Raw genomic sequence first — 21,034 nt, forward strand, 5'->3', positions numbered from 1 at the left:
GTGCGACAGCTATTGTCTCGGTATCGGTGACTATCAAGTTGTGCAGTGACAGCAGGTGGCGTTCGTTGTATATACTATCATAGGTTTCGGCTGACCTCTGTGGACACTCTGTTCAGGGGTAGCTTGGCACGATCAATATCAATGTTATGATGACACCAAGGTCTGGTGTGAGTGTTGATGATGATGAGGTTGATGGTATTGGTGATGAGATTGGTGATGTCGATGATAATGAGGTTGATGGTGTTGGTGATAAGGTTGGTGGCATCAACACGAGTGTCCAGTGTGTTGACTTGATGCTTGAAGTGATCCCTGGACCGCAGTGGACTACTGCCTTCGGTTCTATCTTGATCCGGACTGCTAACCTGCTATGGGCGCCTTCGGACGTCAGGTAGTGGTGATACAACACACACACTATGATGAGGAGCAACCTTTGATGGATTGCTGCTATGCTGACTGAAACTAATATATACTTATGCTGAAGTGATAACTAGTTATGGTGAGTAGAGTGGATGAGGATCCACTCGACCTATGATGATGAGAAAGCATGGTTATATACCTCTACTCAGCATCACTAGTGATGCTGCTCCTGCTCTCTCTCTCCAGAGAGTACCTTCTTCATCGAGTACTGCTCAGGGGCCTTTCCTGCTTGGCACCCCTGTGCCTCTTGAGCTGTGTCGACTCCTTCGACACTGCTCCTCCTCCTCATGACCTGATGTCAACTCCTTCGACACTGCTCCTCCTCCTCATGACCTGGTGTCGACTCCTTCGACACTGCTCCTCCTCCTTTGATCAGTGACAGTTCCTTTGGCTCTTGTCTCTCAAGCCCCTGAGCGGTAACCATCTGCATGCTCCTTGAGCTTGGTCCTCTTCGTGGCTGTGCCTGCTCCTTGAGCTTGGTCCTCCTCGTGGCTGTGCTTGGCCCTCCTTTGCATGTGAGTCCATAGGAGTCCATGGTCTCCATGGAGACTGCACTACGACCATGCTCTCTACTGATCTCGACTAGATCTTCGATACCTGTGCTCCTTCCATATGAACCCGTGACCCTCCTGCTTCTTGAGCATCCAGGCCCATGACAGGGGGCTGGCTGAAAAAACTCCAGCCTTGTCATGTTTGCTTCCTGGATCACTATTTTGAGCTCAATTCAACCTCCACAGTCAGGAAAGCATCTCATGCACTGCAGGAGACATTTCAAATCAAAGCATGCCCAACCACAGTAAGAAAAGCACTTCATTACTGTCATTACAAAGCACAAAGGTTAGTGAAAAAACCAAAGCTACTCAAGAGACATTACAAAGCCCATTTCAAATTTTCTAATGAGCACAAGGACATGACTGTTGAGGATTGGAAGAATGTGGTATGGTCCAATGAGATGAAGATCAACTTCTTTGGACTGGATGGTAAGCAGTTCTGTTGGATTAAGAATGCCAGCTTCAACAGCAAGCTTGTCAGGCCAATGGTCAAGTTTGGCAGTGGCTCCATCATGATCTGGGGCTGTATGATGTGGGAAGGGGTGGGAGGTATGTGCTTGATGCTGGGTTCAATGAATTCAGACCAATACATTGATATCTTGAATGACAAGCTTTTGAAAACAATCTCAGATTTGCAGCTTCAGCATGCATACACCAACATCATGTTTCAGCAAGACAATGACCCAAAACACATGTTTAAGAAGACAATAATGTGGTTGGAAAGCAATAGCATTAAGGTTATGCAATGGCCAGCACAGTCGCCAGACATAAACCTGATTGAACACCTCTGGTACCATCTCAAAATGCAACTTTCACAGTATAGTACAATTGCAAAGTCCAGGGATGAACTGCTCAAGAGATGTGAAGCTGAATGGACAGCAATCACTCCAGAGACATGTAGGATGCTAATAGAGAGCATGCCAGACTGCACCAAGGCAGTTCTGAAGGCCAAAGGAGGGAATACGAAGTACTAAGGTGTTCTTGAGGAGTGCTCCATAAACTGTCCCACAATAAAAAAAAAAAAAATTGGCTCTTCTTCATAGCACAATTTTTTTAGTCAATGTCAATATCAATTACACAGTCTTGGAGAGAAGAAGCAGGGCTTTCAGACAGTATCAGACAGTGTGGCAATACAACTTATAGCTATTGAGCATTAGAGTGATGTATGGTGACATGTAAAATTATGGGACAGTTTATGCATGTGCTGTATATACAATTGAGTGGCACATGCCATAGGTGGGAATACTCCTACCTAATGATCAACCATGACAACGAACCTGAATGTGTTGCACTCGGTCATGACAACAAGCGGGACTGTGTTGCACCCGATTCTCTGTTCCCGATCAGGCCATTCCTCATCCGATCCCTTTTGTGTCTGCTTACGTCAACCAATATCATCTCGTCGGATCGTCATTCTCAATAGTTTCTGCCCTAAAACAGTAGTGACATCGTACTTGGACTCTCCCCGATCGCTAGTATCGGGACCAAAAACGTCTTCACTTTTCAACAGATTATTGTGATAAACCAAGGTGGCAGGGATTCGAGGCAACGGTTTCGTCAATTTGCTGCACGCATCAGGAAATCACACTTTTGGCGTGGGTATCGTGTCGGAAGGTCCGTGTCTGCGTGTGTGTGTTTTACGCTGCAAAAAGGTGGCTGATCTTGCTGCTAAAACGGCTGTAAGCGAGTCGGAGGAACCGCACCCACAGCTCAGGCCATCATCACGAGGTCAAGGCTGCTCAGCTCCTTTCTCAACTCCTTTCTCAGCTCCACCATCTCTTCTTCACCAGTCTACCGCCTGTCGCTGCTTCGACGCCACAAGTACTCGCTATACTCAATCCAACACTGTTCGCAAGCGCAGACTCTGATGAAGCTTCAAAGGCATTGCTGTCACTTCGCAACAGCAGCATCAGCAGCTTGTCGTCATCGTCTCAGCTTGCTAGACTAGCAAGCGCTCTGAACCATGTCGTCTGGAACATCCTTCGCAGACCTCGCCCACCAGGCGTGGGATGCTGCGGCGCAAGCTACGGGCCTCTCTTCCTACGGTGAGGATGCGGCTGAACAGAACCATGACGTTTCATCAGCAAAGGATAAGCCCGATACTGCCAACGGCAGTGCAAAGCAGGAAAACCATGACACGAAGAAGCAGAACCTAGATCACAGAGACTCCTACCATGGAGGTCCAGGCAACCATCCGCACGATCCAGCCGGCCGCATCAACCACCCCGACGCTGTGGATGTCCCATCTTCAGCTGGAAAGCATGCGCAAGTACGCGAATCCAACGTGAAGGACCACGCTTCGAACGCCAATGGCACAGCACAGCAGGAGTCATCGTGGCAATCGCACCCAAAGCATCCGCATGCCAACAGAGAAGACGACATGGGCCAATCCATGATCGAGCGCGCTCTCGGTGACGATGGCTTGACCGCACAGCGACAGGGCACATTATATGATAAGCAGCTTGAAAACGAGATGGATGGCTCCTACAAGGACATCGAGAAGCAAAACAAGACCGAGACAGCAGCAGCTGAGCTTGGTGGGCCTATTCATTCCGAGCGCAACCAGTCTCAAGACAGTCATCACAAGGCTGAGCTTGACGAGAACGCGCATCAACAACATGCTGCCAATCGCGGTCCTTCTTGGGCTTCGCGACCCGATGATAAGCAGCGCGCCAAAATTGCAAAGATGAAGGAGGAGCAGGCCGCAGGCACATGGAAACGTCGCTTTTCCAGCTTTGGGCCGACGCCCGAAGAGTCTAGCCCGTCCACACCTAAGGACAAGTCACGCAACGATAAGGACAAGGATGACGAGAAAGATAAGGGCAAAGGTCTATTCGGCGGTATGTTTGATACCACCTCACCCGCTCGTCCTGCCCTCAACCTCTTTGGTTCCAGCAACAATCAGCGTAGCAACACACACCGCAAGGAGAATGGCGATGCCTCTGGCAGTGGAAGTGATCCCAAAGGCAAGCAGTCAGAACAGGCAGGTACTAGACCTGAGCCCTCACGCAATTCCAGTCGATGGGCGGACAACTCCAACAAACTGCGAAACGCCTTTGAGCCACCCACACCGTCTGCTGAGACAGCCAGCCACGACAACAACAACGCACAGCAGCGTAACGATGATCAGGTTCCCACACCGGAGCTCTCTTCCGACTCGCAAAAGCTGCGTGCCATCACCAAGGTCATGCTCGGCTCCAACAAGGGCAAGGACAGGGACGACGGTGCCGCTTCGCCAGATGCCACCTCACCAGAAGGCACGCAGCATCCACAGACCAGGTGGGCACAGCTCAAGAAGAAGGTGCGAGAGTCACAAAAGGCCAAAGTCGAGCAGCAAAAGGCAAGCGCCGTATCTCTTGATCTTGCCAAGGAACTCCAGACCGGTATTCTGCCCGTCTTCCTCCTCAAGATGGCTGTGGAACGTGACGAGTCCAAGCATCGTCGCATCCCCGTTCTGCTCAACCACTTACGTCTTCGCGTCACCGATAGTGTCAACCCGATGCACAATACGCATGCCGTCTTCCGGATCGAGCTCGAGTACGGCGATGGTCTCGTCAAGTGGGTCATCTACCGCGAGCTACGTGATTTCATCAATCTTCATGCTCACTATCGAGCTGCTGCCCTCCGTGGCTACCTTGGAAGATCGATTGGAGGTAACTCGACAGAAGGCGATCTCGGTTTGCCAAGCTTCCCCAAGATGAGTCTGCCATACTTCAACCAGCTCCAGAGGCAGGGCAAGACTTCACGTGGCGAGTTCGCGCGTGCGCAGAGAGACTCGCTCGAGAACTACATCATCGAGCTCATTCGACGCACCATGTTCCGTGCCGAGGCAAATCGACTTTGCAAGTTCTTCGAGATCTCGGCGCTGTCCGTCTCGCTCGCTAGTCGAGGTGGATATCAGGGCAAACAGGGCTACTTGCGTATCCTGTCGCGTTCATCCCGGAAAAAGGATCAGAAGAGTATGCTTACGCCAGCGCGTTGGGCAAAAGCGTACGAGCCCAAGTGGTTCGTCGTTCGAGAGAGCTTCATTGCGATCGTCAACGAGCCTGACAGCCTTCAGCTCTACGATGTGTTCCTCATGGATAACGACTTTAAGGTGGAGAGGCCGAAGCGACTCTATAAGCAGACGATGCATATAGCCCATGGCCTTACTCACAGCGACGACAAGAAAGGGGCCGAAATCGAGAGCTCTGAACAGCCTGAATCATCCGGCTCTAGAGGTGCCAAGGACGCTTCGTACGATCAGACTGCGCTATTGACCGGAGGCCACTTTAAGGACGCCGACCCGAACAAGCGCGATGAAGCCCACGAGTCTGAAAGGCATGCCAGCAGCCACACTTTTTCCATACGCAACGCTGAGAGGAAGCTCAAGCTCGTAGCCAAGAACGAGCGCATGATGGAGCAGTTCATTGTGTCAATGCAAAAGATGGCTGCTCGTAACATCTTTGGCGGCACCAACCGCTTCGAGAGTTTTGCGCCCATTCGACTCAACGTTTCGGCACAGTGGCTTGCAGATGGACGTGACTACTACTGGAACTTGAGCAAGGCGCTTATGATGGCCAAAGACCGTGTTTTCATTCACGACTGGTGGCTCAGCCCCGAACTCTATTTGCGCAGGCCTGGTCATCCCAAATGGCGACTCGATAACGTGCTCAAGAAAAAGGCAGAGGAAGGCGTCAAGATCTTCGTCATCATCTACAATGAGGTTTCGAACAACTTTACACCCACCGACTCGAATTACACCAAGCAGCGTCTCATTGGCTTGCACCGTAACATCTTTGTTCAGCGTTCGCCAAGTCATTTCCAGACAGGCACATTCTACTGGGCTCATCACGAGAAGCTTTGTGTCATCGACGAGACCATCGCTTTCATGGGAGGCTTGGATCTTTGCTTTGGTCGATACGATACGCCTGCGCATGTGCTGGTCGATGATGCGCTCTACCACAAAAGGGAAGGAGAGTCAGAGTCGGATCACGGCTTGTCAAACCCATCTGGATATCTCGGACCTGTTAAGGAAGGTCGCGAGGCCCACATTTGGCCTGGACAGGACTATGCCAATGAGCGTGTCATGGAATGGCACACGCTTAGCAAGCCTCACGAAGACTTGTTCTCGCGTGACAAGTTTCCGCGTATGCCATGGCACGATGTTGGACTGCAGATCGTCGGTCAGCCCGCTCGTGATCTTTGCCGACACTTTATCCAGCGATGGAACTTCTTGCTTCGTATCAAGAATCATACTCGACAGATGCCTTTCTTGGTGCCTCCGCCCGACTTTACGCCCGAGGAGCTGCAGAACTACGGACTCACGGGTACTTGCGAGGTTCAGATCTGCCGTTCGGCTGGACCGTGGAGTCTGGGTACGGCGAACAAGGTCGAGCATTCGATTCAGAATGCTTACCTCAAGTCGATCCAGATGAGTGACCACTTTGTTTACATCGAGAACCAGTTCTTTGTTACATCTACGGTGATGGAAGGTAACAAGATCGAGAACAGGATCGGCGAAGCTCTTGTCAGTCGTATCATTCGAGCTCACCGCGAAGGTACACCTTGGAGGGCGATCATCGTTATCCCCTTGATCCCAGGTTTCCCAATGCCGATTGACCATCCGGATGCTTCTTCGGTGCGACTCATCGTTGACCTGCAGAACCGTTCGATCTCGAGAGGCGAGCATTCGATCTTTGGCAAGTTGCGAAGGGAAGGCATCGACCCAGAACAGTACATCAGCTTCTTCTCGCTGCGTACTTGGGGTAAGCTCCGCGGAGGCCAGCTGACCACAGAGCAGATCTACCTCCATGACAAGATCATGATCGTCGATGATAGGTTGGCCATTATTGGATCCGCCAACATCAACGAGCGTAGTCAGCGGGGTGATCGTGATTCCGAATTGGCTTCGGTGATTAGGGACCATGATATGATCGATAGCTTTATGGGTGGGAAACCGTACAAGGTGGGAAGGTTTGCTCATACCTTGAGGATGAGATTGATGCGGGAGCATCTGGGTGTGGATGTGGATGAGTTGGAGGCTAGTGAGAGGAAAGAAGGTGAAGCGTCGGTGAATGGTCATGAAGGGTCAACTGCTGCTGGAGCAAGTGTTTCTTCGGACGCGAGGTTGGAGGATAGTGATGATAAGTGGGATCCAGAGCAGGAGCAGAGCCATAATGGGTTGAAGAGACAGGGTGATACGGAGAGCTCGCCGGCTGATTTGGTGGATGTGCAGAGCAATAAGCAGGCTCTGAAGAATGCTGCTTCTAATGTGACGGAGAGGGGTAGTGGTACTACTTCGGCTGTGCGTCGTCAGGTCAAAGATACGCTGGCAAATAGTAAGGATAAGTTCGAGGCTGAAGAATTGGGCGAACATACTTCGTCGAACTCAGCTAACCATAACGAAAGATACCAGGCTGCTCGAGAGGAACGCGTTGATCTGGCGCTAAAAGGTGAGGAGTCGCAGAAGTTCGTCGATGGCAAGTACGATAACTTAATGGAACCGACGTTGGAAGAGAAGCTGTTGGTTGAAGATGGACCTGCTATCAACGGTCATTCTAGCGAAACGAAGCGGTCTGGTGGTGCAGGTGTAGGTGCGCACGGCAGCCCCCACCGATCCTCAGTCGACCGCCACCGACTCCTCGGATCGCTTAGCAGCTCTTCCCTCGGTCCCGAACGAGAAACCGAAATGCTCCACCGAGCAGGTCAACGAGGACGAATCCTCTCCGAAGATTCGACTCTTCTCTCTGGTGTTGGCGGCGGCCCCGAAGACATCCGACGCAAGGTAGCAGCTCGAATGTCCAATTCACTCTGGAACCTTCCCGCAGCATCACTCGATATCGACCCACACCGATTCCAAGACCCCATCGACGACTCCTTTTACGTCGACTACTGGCTCACATGCGCAGTTCACAACATGCAGATCTTCCGAAAAGTCTTCAAATGCGTACCCGATGACACCGTTACCACTTGGGCCGAATACAAAGCTTTCTGTAGTTGGGCTGACCGGTTAGCTCGCAGCGGAAAATTCGGTGCAAAGGAGAGTAGGGGTGAGAGAGATGCTCAAGCGCACAGCGTTCCCGGTGCTAGTGTGGGTGGGCCTGAAGGTTCTATTCCCCATCCTAGCTCAAGTGGAGAGAAGAAAGAAAAAGAGGATAAGAAGGAGGATGAGAATATTCCCCAATCCCTTCGAGATGCTCCTTCTCCGGGTCAAAATGGAACACTAAAAGGAGAGAAAGGAGAAAAGAAGGAGAAGGAAGTAGAAGGGTTTTCAGCAAGAGAATTAGAACAGATGGAAATGTTACTTGACGAATGTAGAGGTTCTTTGGTGTTACATCCGACGAGGTTTTTGGAGGCGGAAGATCATAGTAATAACTTTTTGTTTGCTATGGATAGGATCAACCCTCTTCTCATCTATGATTGAGGGATGCGGGCTGACGGGCAGGGGGTTTGTTGCATATCGTTTTTTGTTTTTTGTTTTTTGTTTTTTTTTTCCGATTGCATTCCATGTTTCGTTCTTTCAGCTCGCCAGGCAGCCCTAGAAGCCTGATGTTGGTGTGATGTGATGCTGTGATATTGAGCGATGCTATATGAATGCGTGAGAAGGATACAAATACAATTCAAATGCTGGTAGTCCCCGAAACTATGCTGAACTCTGAGCATATAACAAAGTATACATCCGACACATACTCTCCCAAGCCCTCCTATCTCCCGTTCTATACAACGTTGCTGCGTCCACATTTAACGGTGAATCCGGTTCTGGAGCATCCAACAATGCCAGCACTGCTGTACAACAAGAGCTTAGCCCCCAAGCAGGAGACCATTGAGCGGCTAGAATGTCTAGACATATGTCTCCATCTTTCCAGCTAACATTCGGATGAAATATCTTTGTCTTGAACTTAATCACTGGTGGTTTGGTAGGGTAGGATGGTGGAATGTTTATACTGAGGTAAAAGAGTCCCGGGTAATAAGGTGATTGAGGTGGAGCGGAGAGAAGAGCGGTCCATTCTGTGAGGTCTTCCGCGTCAAGGTCGTACGGTCTCAGTTCGAGAAGGAAGGGGTTTGCGGAGGGTGAGCGAGAGGGGGAGGTGGGAGATTGGCCTAGCTCGCGTTGGATTGCGGTGTATTCTTTTAGTAGGCGTTTGGTTGATGTTTGTGATGCCATCATGCCCCAATTATATACTATCAGCTAGTCGATGGGGTGCTGAGCGAGCTTAGGGTAGATCAATTTGATCCGTATTGGCGCGTCGATGCTCGACGTGGGCAAGAAGATGGCTGTCGGGTCAAGCTCGCTAGCGCCTTTTGTGTGGGTAATGGCGTCCGCGCTCGGAGGTGGAGGGCTTGAAGTTGGATACTCGTGATATGCGTGAGACCGTTGCTACGTTCTGAGATGGTATCTGTGTGACCTTAATGGTTCGAAAGGTAGTGATTGGTGGTGTAAGAAGAAGCAACACCAAAGCTAACCTTTCACACAACATTCTCTCCACATTTCGAGAAGAGCTGGATTCACTCGCTTCCGGCTATCAGGCAAGAACCCTTTCCCGGTCTCCGAAACCTTTGCCTTCTTCGAAGTTTTCTACCTTCTGGCTTGTGAGTTCTTTGTGATCTGACATCCAATGGATGAAAAATTGGAGATGGCCGGTGAGTTTATTTTTGGCCCACCCTTGCTCGCAAATTCGCCGAAGCGAAGCAACCACGAAATGGAAAAAAGTGGAGGAAAAGTACAGGGTTTTCTGCTGTGCCTTGCCCTGGCCCGTGAGCGGGTGTGCATGAATGAAGCTCTTGCAATCGAGCGATGCAGGTCATCCATCCAGCAATTGCAGTACGGTATGAATAGTTACGACCCTTTCTTTTAGGGTAAGCGCAATTTGTAGCCGAGCTTTCCTCCCTTGCTTGTGTCGATGGATGGTTCACATCCGACAGCGGATGTGAGACACTTCTGTGGGAGGGAGTGGAACGCAGCCCCTTCCTTGAATCTGACACTATGACAGCGAAGACGTTTGTCTCTCACTGTAGGAAGAGTCTTTCGGTCGGTCCGAGGGATAGGCATAGCAAGCCACCCCCTCTTTTCCTTCGGTGTGGGGGGAAGTTAACGATACCGCAAGGGAAAAAGATGTCGGCCCAGAGTACGGTGTAATCTACGCGAAAGAGAGGTGCGGTGAATGGATCAGCGTGGGATTGCCATGAAGTCACCCTGCGTCTGGCTCATTTTTGCGATTCTGTTTCGCGTTCAATAATCACTGCTTGCGTTCTCGTTGTCGCACTAGAGCTCATGGTCAGCTGTCCCGCCTCTGTCAGCTCAAGAAATGGCAGCGAGAAAGCCGTTGCCTTGAAGCTATGTCGGCTTGTCCGAAGTTGCTTTCGGAAGGGCCGATGAAGAGCTCTTGGAACAAAAGGTCGCCGAGCAAAGGAAAGGAAAGGGAAAAATTGGCTTATGCACCTCAGCTGTCAGCGAGCGAAACCTTGATGCAACGAGAGTGTCCGTGCATTTCCTATTTCAAGTCACAGAGACACTGTCATCGTGCTTCTCTTGGTTGCCATGCCGACTTGAACTGCCCATTGCTCTGCTCGCCTGTCTGCTCCTGCCTCCACTCTCTTCGGTCTTCGCCAACCATCGATCCTCAAGGTCATTTGACTCTCTCTCTCTCTCTGGCCGGTCTTCTCTTTTCCCACGCTGAGCGGCACCATGATGCCCCCTTCGTTCGCCTAGACGCTGGCCTGGCCTTCGACCCGCCGCGATCTTCGGACCACATCATGAGCTCTGAGCTTTTGCCTAATTTGTTCTCTCCATCCTTGCACTTAGACTTGGGACTGGACTGTGCGCGCACGATTTCTCGAGCTTTTGGCTGTGAGCTTTGCCTCTTCCTCCTCAGTCCATCAGCAGTTAGCCCACGTCGGCGTAGCCGTGTTGCAGGAAATGTGCATCGGCCCTTCCGAAAGCCCAAGGTGTGAGCATATTCGCTGTCTTTCCCTCTCTCGAGTTGAGCTGAGCTCAGTGCTTAATATCCCAGCCTCTCATCTTGCTTCCTCCGTCTGTGTTCCCTCTTTCGTCTGTACCTCCACCATCCACTCACCTTAAGAGAAACGCTCGTCGCCGTCACCTCCGCCGCCGTCGTCGTCAAGTTAAAGCCATAGCAGCTTGTTCTATCCCTAAACACCTCTATCTATACCATTCTTCTCTTCACTCCTCACTCAGCGTCAGCCAGCGACAGCATCCCGTTGAACAAGATGAACTCGTTCTACTACGACAGCGTCCTTGACGCCTTCAAGAAGCCCGATGTTGGAATCCCTCCCATCCCTCCTCACCTTGAGCACCCCATCGTCTCCACTCAGTGGGGTCACACTTACCTCTGGGCCGTCTTCTTCGTCATGGCCGGCTTCTCCGTTCTCTTCTTCATCTCGTCCCAGCGCGCCTCGTACCGATACCGTCTTATGCACACCACTACTTTCTTCATCACTGCTATTGCCTCTCTCTCTTACTTTGCCATGGCTACTGGCGTCGGAAAGACTTACACCACTATTGGCGAGGGTCACCACGCTCCCCGCGAATTCTTCTACGCTCGATGTGAGTATACATACACAGAGAAGCGAAGTGAACAGGGTCTTTGGCACAAGCAGCACTTGCGTGAGAGCGAAGCTGTTATGTCACAAAAGACCTGATTGATAGATGTATAAACTGAACAGATTGCTGACCTCTACTTCTCTTTGGCTTTCTTCCTCTGCTCTCTCCCGTGCAAACAGATCTCGACTGGGCTCTTACCACCCCTCTCCTCCTCTTCGACCTTACTCTTCTTGCTGGCCTCCCCGTTGCTGAGATCATCGTCCTTGTCCTCGCCGACGAGGTCATGATCGTCACTGGTGTCATTGCTGGTGTTCACCCTACCAAGACAGGCAAGTGGGGCTTCTTCACCTTCTCTTGCGTCGCCTTAGCCTGGATTCTCCTTCAGCTCGTCACCTCGGGCCGATCCACCGCTTTCCTTCGCAGCCCCAAGGTCGGTGGTCTCTACAACCAGATCTCCTTCACCCTTGTTGTTGTCTGGACCCTCTACCCCGTTGCTTTCGCACTTTGCGAGGGAACTGGCAAGCTCAACCCTGACAAAGAAATCCTCTTCTTTGCCATCCTCGATGTCATCGCCAAGCCTATCTGGGGTGCTTGGTTGCTCCTCGCCACTCCTGATGAGGGACATGTTCTCGTTCCTGAGAGCCTCTGCGTTCCTGCTGGTTCGCCTGCTTCGGGTGGATACGGTGCTATCTCTCAGGAACCCCGTGCTGAGGATGCCTAATCCTACATCCCTTTTGAGTATGCAGCCATGCTTCCTGGAAACACATCCCATGGTAGTCCATAGTCTCACAGACTGTTGTTCGACGATCTGGAGCAGGCTCGGATGAGCTATGACTTCATTGTCTTTCTGCTTCTAGCTTCTCCCCCTCCCCCAACTCCCTTACTTTCCCCGTTTAGCTGCTTTGGCCATACCTTTCACTTGACTCGTCCAACCTTCCGTTCTGGCTGTTTTGACTGATCGATCGGCTCCCTGCATCTCAAGCTTCTTCTCTTTACTGAGCCTGACACACATAGCTTGTACTGTAATGTATCTGTCTTGCGTTTCTTTGCGCTTCAATTTGAATTTCTTTTCTCTATGCTCTTGTGTGCCTTCTTTGGGCTTCTGCCGTGTAGCATGGTGTGAAGCTGTGCCTCTGGATGCAGCATCGGATTCCGAATGCGCCTTGTTGATTGCGAACGAACGAGTGGAAAGCGGAAGGGGATTGATCCCTTTTCTCGAGCTGGTGTCCGTGGAGCCTGTTGGAATTCCTGAGCCTGATTTTCGATTCTCTTTTCTTGACTTTCTTGTTGTTATTATTTTGTTCTGAACGAACTGGTAAATTGTCCAGCCCACTCTCACAAAGGCTCTTACTGAGACCGCCTCACCCTCATTCGATAAGAAGCAAGCAGGATCCTAACAAGCTTATCACCTACACAACACAAGCAAAGAAAAACTCCGGTCTGATGTCTAAACCACTCAGATTCAAAGAGCTATATACAAACGTGGCGTATCACCTCGAAGGGCAACTCTTCCTGCTTTACAACAAGATAATTAAGCTGATGTTGATCGAATTAGAGTTCCTTCTTCTCCCCAGCACTCTTTTCCTCATCCAACCTCTTCTGCACTAGCTCTTGTTTTCTTCTCTCCAACCTCCTCTCTTGTCCCTTGGTCACCAAAGGTTTTGGCTTAACGTCCGCAAACAATGACCAGAAGCTCTCTAGTGCATAACTACCCAAAAAGTCCACCGTCATCGCAGTCACCAATTGAACCTGATACTTTGGCTGCATCTTTACCAATTGCAACCACTGGTTCAACTCTGGCATAAATTCGGTCGCTCCTGCAATTGCAATTCCTCCCACACTTACTAGTCCGTAGTAAAGATACTTGTTTTCGCGGATGGACTCGCGCCAGGGTCGTCCGATGTAGTTGACAGCGAAGGTGGAGATAGTTTGGCTGAGACCGAGGAGGTATACTCCAGTATTGAGAAGAGAGGGAGAGAACTTTGCTTCGAGATCGATCACGTCATCGGGCGACTCGAAAGCGATGGAAAGCTTTTGGATGTAATACATCGTAGCGATGTGTAATGCTGTCTGGGTTAGGATCGAACCGAATACGTAGGCGTTCAAGATGTTCGCCACGGGTCGTTCTTTGGATAGCTTCTCGATAGGCTGTCCTCGGGAAATGCATAGGAAGCAAACGGAAGCTAGCATACCAGAAATAGTCACCTGGTAGTCGCCAAACTTGATCCCATCCAAGTACAACACCGACAGTGAATACGCCTGAATAAGACAGTTCAGCGCTAAGATCTTATACATCTGAATCGTAGCCACTAGAGTGCAACGACCCTGTCGGATAATCGCCAGCACCGACGCAACGTTCGAGAGCTTAGACGTAAACGGTGCAGCAACACTAGCGTCACCTAATCGAATCTGCGGCGGTCCATCATCAATATCGGCGTCGGTCATCTGGGCGGTGATAGAGGAAAGATCGAATTTGGCGGTACGGTCGGTAGCTCTAGCAGTGTTCATATTCGCCAAGGCTTCGTCTCGTGCTTTTTCGAGTTCAGGATACCTTTCCTTCAGCATAGGAGGCACGGGTGGGGGTGCTGAACCGAAACGAGCGGTAAGGGAAAGTTGAGATTCGTAGACTTTCTTCATTCGTTCCATTCTCTGGTGTTCCGCAATCTTCTGGAGATCTTCCGGGGTTCCATCGAGTAGTGCAACACCAATGTTAGCAGCCTTTAGTGCACCAACATCATTTGTTCCGTCACCAGCCATGAGTGTGATATAACCCAAAGACTTGAGAGAGTTCAAGATGAACTCCTTTTGAGAGGGCGAAACACGAGCGTAGACCCAAGTGTTCTGGACCAAATGGTTCCATGCTTCGGGGTTGTCTTGGTATTGTTTCATGGCTACACCGGTGATGCAGATGTCGTAGGTGTTGAACAGGGTTGTATCGATAGGATCGGAGGATGAGGTGGGGATGATGACGGATTCGTCTACCGACCTCCAAACCAATTCGGACTCGGAAGTAGCTCCTTCCTTCACGTCGAGGATTAGAGTTTGACGATCCACGATCTCTACCTGCGTTGCAACGTGTACAGCAGTAAGAGGGTTGTCACCAGTAATCATAATACATCGGTGCGAAGAGTCATTTAGCTGCTTCAACGATTCCACTGCATCCGGCTTCAAAGGGCAGTGGAAGACCAAAAACCCTGCAAACTTGAGTTCGGATTCCACCTGATCCCTCTGCAGATTGTTGATCGCATTCGTATCATTCGGCTTGATGTTGTCTGCGAACTTGTATCCAAGTGCGAGCACACGCGATCCTCTACGAGTAAAGCCTTTATACGTCTCATCATAGTGTGCTGGAAGGTTAGCGAACATGGTCTTGAGGGTCTCCGGAGCACCTTTGACAGCGATGAATGTACGACGGTTACCGGATTGGTCGACGACGTGGTTGATGGTAGACATACGTTTAAGAGCGGAAGAGAACTGGAAACGTCGACGAACGTTGACTCCGAATCGATGAGGACCGGCTTTTGGGTCTGTAGGAGTGAGCATATCTCCTTTGTTGAGTTTCCAATCCATCGCTTCGAGGGTAGTCTTTTCCATAGGGTCACCTACGAGGCCGTCTTCCAGCAAGACAAGTGCGTGGGCAGAAGCGAGAGTAAGTGTTGTCTCCGCCGATGCTTCTTTCAGCGGGATCAGTGGGGAGTCGCCACCAGGAGTACAGTTGACAACACCTTGCACCTCGAGATCCTCACCCGTGATGGTACCCGTCTTGTCGAAGCAGCACACATCCACGCGACCGGCGTAGGGAATGCGGAAAGGCTCGGTACAGAAGATCGCATACTTCGCCAACGCCATCAGTGAAGCATTGACCGCCATCGATAACTCCATTGGCAACTCTGGCGGCACTACGGAGGTGATGATAAGTACGCAATCAAGTAAGAGCTTGCCTTTGGGACGTTCCATTTCGGTTCCTCTAACCCAGACGTATCCGCTTGCAGCGATGGCAAAGATGAGCAGGAAACCAATGAAAACAAAACTCTCGATGTTGTTCGCCGTCACGCGAGATTCGTTTTGGAAGACCATGAGACGGATAAGTTGACCCTGAGAAGTTCCGAAACCGGTACGCAGCACAATACCGAGTGCGCCGTTGTCGGGAGCACGAACCTTGGCATAGCTGCTGTCAGCTTCAGGTGCAGTAGTCTGAAGAACCTTGGTACCACCAAAAACGACATTGTTACGATCAGCACCGTTGACGTCGAGCACATCCTTTCCGTCACGAAGTTCGATGTTTTCTTTGAGGAGAGGTGTGCTTTCACCGGAAAGCATAGCTTCGTTGACGATAGTCGAGCCAGCGACGAGCAAGAGGTCGCAAGGTGTAGCAGAGTCCTCTTTGGAACGATCGATGGAGACAAGATCGCCGGGGAGAAGATCGGTAGTCATCATCTCTTCCCACTTCCCAGCACGATAGACCCAGATCTTGTAAGGCTGGATCGACATTGTCCTGAACTCGCTGAGTGTGCGGAGACGCTGGAACACCACTGTGCACTCGAATACGACAAGCATGAACAGAGTGAAGAGCGAATAGTACCAGTACTCGTCAAGCATCCAAAGACCAACACAGAAGATCTGGAAAACGAAGAAAGGTGCCACCGCATGTTCGAGGAACAGATCGACGAATTTGGGCTTAGGAATGTCAAGCTCGTTCTTGCCGAAAGTACCAAGTGCAAGCTCGACATCCTTCTCGGTCTTGAACCCGCGGTTGGACTGGAACTGCGAAAGGTGCGGTTTGGAGTCGGCAGGATAAGGCAGACGGCGGAAAGTAGGTTCGTTGATGAGAGGCGAGACGAAGATGTCGGTGGGTGCGGCGGAGGCGTCGGGTGTAGCAAGGATGTATTTATCTGCCTGGTAGGTGAAGGAGACTTCGATAGGGAGATTTGGTCTCTTTACTCGGTCTAGTGGAACAATGGCTCCCTCACCTTTGTGTGGAAAAGGGTGGACACGGACGAGTTCCACATCTTCGAGGCTTTTAGCGTTGGTGCATGTGGTCAAGACCTTGGCAGCAATACTCCATTTGGTAATGAGGAAGCTGAGTGCGTGACCGGAGATGAGAAGGACGGTAAAGACAAAAGTCCATTCTTCGGATCGAACCCAGTCATCGTACTTGACAAAGTAGGCATAGGCCCAAACAGGGTAGAGCGAGAGGAAAGGGATAACGTAGAGATGGAGATGCGTTGGAATGTTGTTGTGCAACGAGACGCTAGCGATCTCAGGCGACTGGATAGCAACAGTCTTGGTCATGCTGCCAGCAGGTCCGAAGTGGGGTAGGTGAGGTGGATATAAGATCAAAGAAGCACTTCTTTGCGGTGAAGAGAGTGTTTTCTTTCTTGATGATCTTCTTTGATGCGATGGTGGAAGAGTGATAGAAGGACAGAGCGTGTGGTTTAGGTGGCTGAGGCGCAGTCGAGTGCAGCCGTAAGAAGATTTGCCGCACACAAAAAAAATGCCTTTCTCTTTTGCATCACGTGATCGTCAGAGAAAGGCGTGCGCGACTGGGCTGGACTCAACAATCGCATTGTTCCGCTTCTCCGCTCCGCTCTTCACTACCATCATCTCCACCAAACCCAGGCGTACTATTAGCAGCCTAGTTCGTTGTTATTTGCCCTCTCTGTACACCCTCCCTTGCTGCTCGTTTCTGCGCTTGACCGAGTTTGTTCGTGTCACGTATATACAACTTCGGTTTTGTTTCGTGCGATTGAGTCCAGACGGGATTTTGCTTTCTGGCTTGCTACTCCGCGTCGACTCGTACGAGGGCTTTGCTAAAATTGCAAGCGCCGTATTTGTTAGATTCGCGTTGGTTTGCATCAGGTGACGTGACGCACACGCATTTTGATGATTAAGCTGCAATCGACACGAAAGCGAGAAAGAGACGCGCGCGTGTATTGCCTGAGAGCAACACTCACACAAAAAGTGACACTTTCGATATCATTCACCACCATCGTCGTCACCACCACACAATTGGCCATCATGGAGAACCCACATGTAAGTTCACTCTCCTCACAATTTCGATGACAGCTTACAGATCGCTGACGATCGCTTCTCTGATGTGTAATGAAACATTGATGATGTTTTGCTACTCGGGCCTCAACAGGAGGAAAGGCAGTCGCTACTGCTTGAACGAATCACCAAGAGCGTCCATCGTCTCAATGAAGCGCTCCTCGAACTCGATAGATCTGTTGTAGAGATCAACAACCACAATCAGGCCATCACAATCGTTGCTGAGCTGTCGGAAGCTGTAAGTCCAAGCTCGCATTCCCAGACTCGCGCGATCTTCTGTCATCTCGCGATTGCTGACACTTCCATCGTTTCTGATTCCATTGCTCTCCTTCTCTCTGGTCGATCGTTCCTTGATATCTAGTACCGACGTAACGCAGCGTTCAATTTGGCAAACATGGAAGCTGTCGATGAAGACGGTCTTGGCAAAGATCTTGCTTGATTGCAACACCCTCCCACTTCTTCCGATCCCACCGTTTCGGCACACTGCAGCATTTGATCTGATCACCCGTTGGTTGGTCTTGTCCCAGACTCCTGCGCGATCAGCACAACTCGTTTTCGTACCCGACACTGTATTTGTACTTCGTCTCGTTCCCACGCTTTCACTCCGCCGACGCTTTAGATCGCCCTCAACTGAAGGCTCTATGCGTGGCTGCAATGATATATACCCATTCCCAAATCGCACTGTTCTCCGATTTGGACTTCTCTGCTGCTACTCTCTCTATGATCTTGTGGAACCTGAGACGCTGTAACCCAGCCGAAAGGTAAGGAGAGCAAGATCGGGCTAGTCACAAACAACATCAACGATCCTCGCAACGAGCTTTGTCTATGTTTGGTGTTAGGTTTCACACTTTTGCGGCGAAAAAAATTGACCGACCGCAGGCGACTAAGTATGCCGTTGGCTCGCCCGACTCTCCGTTCACAACAAGAAATGTAATTGGCCATGAGCGCTCTCTCCATATCTTCGAAGCGAAGGGTTGAGATAAGGAAAATTTATATGTCTGGGTAGTGTTGCACAAGACTGATACGCTAAAACGTAACGAGGTTGCGCTTGATTGAGATGACCGGCGGTCATATCACAGTTGGAAGTTAGTCAACTGAACGCCGTTGCAAGACCTGTCCCTGGCCGGCGCCTGAATTGAAGCGTTGTGACCCCAAAGCTGAGCTGCAATGGACGTGCGGTATGGAAGAGAGCATGCACACTTGACTCAAAGAAAGTAGACCTTGGACAGAGTAGTGTGGCATGAACGAATCAGAACAGGATCTGCGATAACGCATCAAGCTTCGTGCGTCGCTTAGCGATCGAATTGCGCTACCTCTTACGTGTGTGCGTGCGCCTATCCGGACAAATTCGCCGATTGTACGACGCTTTTCGTAACCGTCGGTTCTTCAACCAACCGCTTCACCGTACGATGTGTAAATTGACCGAGCCTTTCGCTCACATGTCTTCTGAGATTGCAGGTGGGATAGATAAGAGATCGTTTGAGCTGAAGACCAGCTTGAGTCTTGGCCTCGTGGCGAGAAGCGACTCTAGTTGCTTCGGTTAGGAGGCTTGCACATCATCTTGAAGAACCTATTTAACCTGCCACACTTCGAAGAGGACCTCTTTCGGGCTTCCCCCTTCGTTTCTTGGTCCCAAGCATCTTCTTCCTGGCGCAAGCCATCATGGTCAGCACCACTTTATCAACACGGGTTTCATCCTTATCAACCTCAACCACCCCTGCCATGGAAGGCGAAAAGAAACACCCCTACCCCACAACCGAAGTCACGTCCGCGCCTTACAACCACCTGGACGAAAATGCAGTCGCACTCGAACTCGCCTCCAACCCAACCCACCCTATCACAGCTGCTGACACCACCCGAGTGCTCCGAAAAATAGACCTCTACCTCATGCCCCTAATGTGTCTAGCAGTCCTCCTTCAATTTCTCGACAAGACCTCTCTCAACTACGCTTCCCTCCTTGGACTTAAGAAGGATACGCATCTGCACGGGCAGCAATACAGTTGGCTAGGTAGCTTTTTTTATGTTGGATACCTCATTGCCACTCCTGTTCATGGATATTTTCTGCAGAAGTTTTCGTTATCCAGATATGTCGGGGTTAATATTGTTCTCTGGGCAATTGCACTTGGTGCTCATGCAGCGTGTCGAAACTACCCCCAACTAGTGGTGGTAAGGTTAACGCTCGGATGGGCCGAAGCAGCCTTGACTCCGGCGCTGGTATTGCTCACAGGAAGGTTTTATACGAAGCGAGAGCAGGTGGTGAGGACGTCAGTGTGGTTTGCAAACAATGGTTGGGCTCAAATACTTGGTGGTGGGATAAGCTATGCTTTACAAGTGCAGAATCAGGGGGGGAAGTTGAGGGTTTGGCAACAGTTGTACCTGATCTTAGCAGGAATAGCGTTCTTGTTCGGCTTCATCGTTTTAGCATTTATGCCGGACTCCCCAGCTACTATTCGATACCTCACCACCCGTGAACGCCAGATCGCGGTGCACAGGATTAGGAGCAACAAGTCAGGTATCCACGATAAAAAGTTCAAAAAGAACCAGCTAATCGAGGCTGTCAAGGACTTCCGTCTATACCTCTTCTTTGTCGCAATTTGCGCCGCAAACATCGCTAACGGAGGAGTATCCAACTTCGGCTCCGAAATCATCTCTCAATTCGGCTACGACTCGAAAACGACCTCTCTTCTAGGCATGGCTCCAGGAGCAATGGAAGTTGTTGCCGTCTACTTCGGAGCTTGGCTCTCCCACGTCACACACACCCGCGTTATTCCTGGGGTATTAATGTACATCCTGGCGATTGTGGGAGGGGTAATGATGATCGCAATCCCCTCTACTAGCTCTGCTGGACGCTATTCAGGTTATGTCATTTGTTTCACATATCCGGTAGCCTCTCCTTTCATCTATAGCTTCTTGAGCAGTAGTGTATCAGGAACGACGAAGCGGATCGTGTTCAATATGGTACTTCAAGTCGGATACTCAGTGGGTAATTTGATCGGTCCTCAGACGTATAGAGTGAAGGATGCACCTGGGTTTGTTCCAGCGAAAATTACGTTGGTGGTCGTGTTTGGGGTTGCCGCGGCTTGTTTGGTTGGGATTGGGGGGGTTCATGCGAGGTGGAATAGGAGGAATGGGTTGGGAGGGTGTAAGGACGTCGTGTCGGCAGGGGAGGACGGGATAGAGGGAGAGGAGGAAGGGAAGAGGGAAGTAGATGATGGGGAAGATTTGAGTGATTTGACTGATAAACAGAGGAGTAGGTTCCGATACCCATACTAGGAGAAGGTCGGGGAAGAAGGTGAGGAAGGGCCAGGAGAACTTGCACCACTTTCTGGCTTCGTCTTGGTTCCCACTCCCAATCGACAGATTGCGATGGCGATGTTACCATTCCCTGCACCTTTGAGTTTGCAAATGTCTGAGTGATAAGGTGTGGAAGAGCAGGCGTCGATTGAGTTGAAGTGAGAATGTGTGAGGCGGTACG

General features: G+C 50.7%; 7 protein-coding genes across 7 annotated transcripts; 5 read left to right on the plus strand and 2 right to left on the minus strand.

The window, feature by feature from the left end:
• Positions 1-1,200: 1,200 nt before the first annotated feature.
• UHO2_01244 (putative transposase) lies at positions 1,201-1,942 on the plus strand (the record flags this gene model as incomplete). Its single annotated transcript, XM_041553712.1, has 2 exons — positions 1,201-1,213; positions 1,248-1,942. 2 exons carry the CDS (start codon positions 1,201-1,203, stop codon positions 1,940-1,942), a joined length of 708 nt encoding a protein of 235 aa, XP_041409646.1.
• A 989-nt stretch (positions 1,943-2,931) lies between these two features.
• UHO2_01245 (putative SPO14 - phospholipase D) lies at positions 2,932-8,373 on the plus strand (the record flags this gene model as incomplete). Its single annotated transcript, XM_041553713.1, has 1 exon — positions 2,932-8,373. The coding sequence occupies one exon, from the start codon at positions 2,932-2,934 to the stop codon at positions 8,371-8,373; it is 5,442 nt and encodes a 1,813-aa protein (XP_041409647.1).
• Positions 8,374-8,592: 219 nt separating this feature from the next.
• UHO2_01246 (putative ubiquitin-conjugating enzyme E2) lies at positions 8,593-9,114 on the minus strand (the record flags this gene model as incomplete). Its single annotated transcript, XM_041553714.1, has 1 exon — positions 8,593-9,114. The coding sequence occupies one exon, from the start codon at positions 9,112-9,114 to the stop codon at positions 8,593-8,595; it is 522 nt and encodes a 173-aa protein (XP_041409648.1).
• Positions 9,115-11,177: 2,063 nt separating this feature from the next.
• On the plus strand, positions 11,178-12,232 carry UHO2_01247 (uncharacterized protein; the record flags this gene model as incomplete). The annotated part of the gene is made up of 2 exons (XM_041553715.1): positions 11,178-11,514; positions 11,691-12,232. The coding sequence occupies 2 exons, from the start codon at positions 11,178-11,180 to the stop codon at positions 12,230-12,232; spliced, it is 879 nt and encodes a 292-aa protein (XP_041409649.1).
• An 830-nt stretch (positions 12,233-13,062) lies between these two features.
• On the minus strand, positions 13,063-16,803 carry UHO2_01248 (putative SPF1 - P-type ATPase; the record flags this gene model as incomplete). Its single annotated transcript, XM_041553716.1, has 1 exon — positions 13,063-16,803. One exon carries the CDS (start codon positions 16,801-16,803, stop codon positions 13,063-13,065), a length of 3,741 nt encoding a protein of 1,246 aa, XP_041409650.1.
• A 726-nt stretch (positions 16,804-17,529) lies between these two features.
• Positions 17,530-17,998, plus strand: UHO2_01249 (uncharacterized protein; the record flags this gene model as incomplete). Its single annotated transcript, XM_041553717.1, has 3 exons — positions 17,530-17,544; positions 17,654-17,797; positions 17,921-17,998. 3 exons carry the CDS (start codon positions 17,530-17,532, stop codon positions 17,996-17,998), a joined length of 237 nt encoding a protein of 78 aa, XP_041409651.1.
• A 1,223-nt stretch (positions 17,999-19,221) lies between these two features.
• UHO2_01250 (putative DAL5 - Allantoate and ureidosuccinate permease) lies at positions 19,222-20,832 on the plus strand (the record flags this gene model as incomplete). The annotated part of the gene is made up of 1 exon (XM_041553718.1): positions 19,222-20,832. The coding sequence occupies one exon, from the start codon at positions 19,222-19,224 to the stop codon at positions 20,830-20,832; it is 1,611 nt and encodes a 536-aa protein (XP_041409652.1).
• Between the last annotated feature and the right edge of the window lie 202 nt (positions 20,833-21,034).

This window comes from Ustilago hordei (assembly GCF_900519145.1).
Source record: "Ustilago hordei strain Uho2 genome assembly, contig: UHO2_contig_02, whole genome shotgun sequence".
Taxonomy (NCBI): domain Eukaryota; kingdom Fungi; phylum Basidiomycota; class Ustilaginomycetes; order Ustilaginales; family Ustilaginaceae; genus Ustilago; species Ustilago hordei.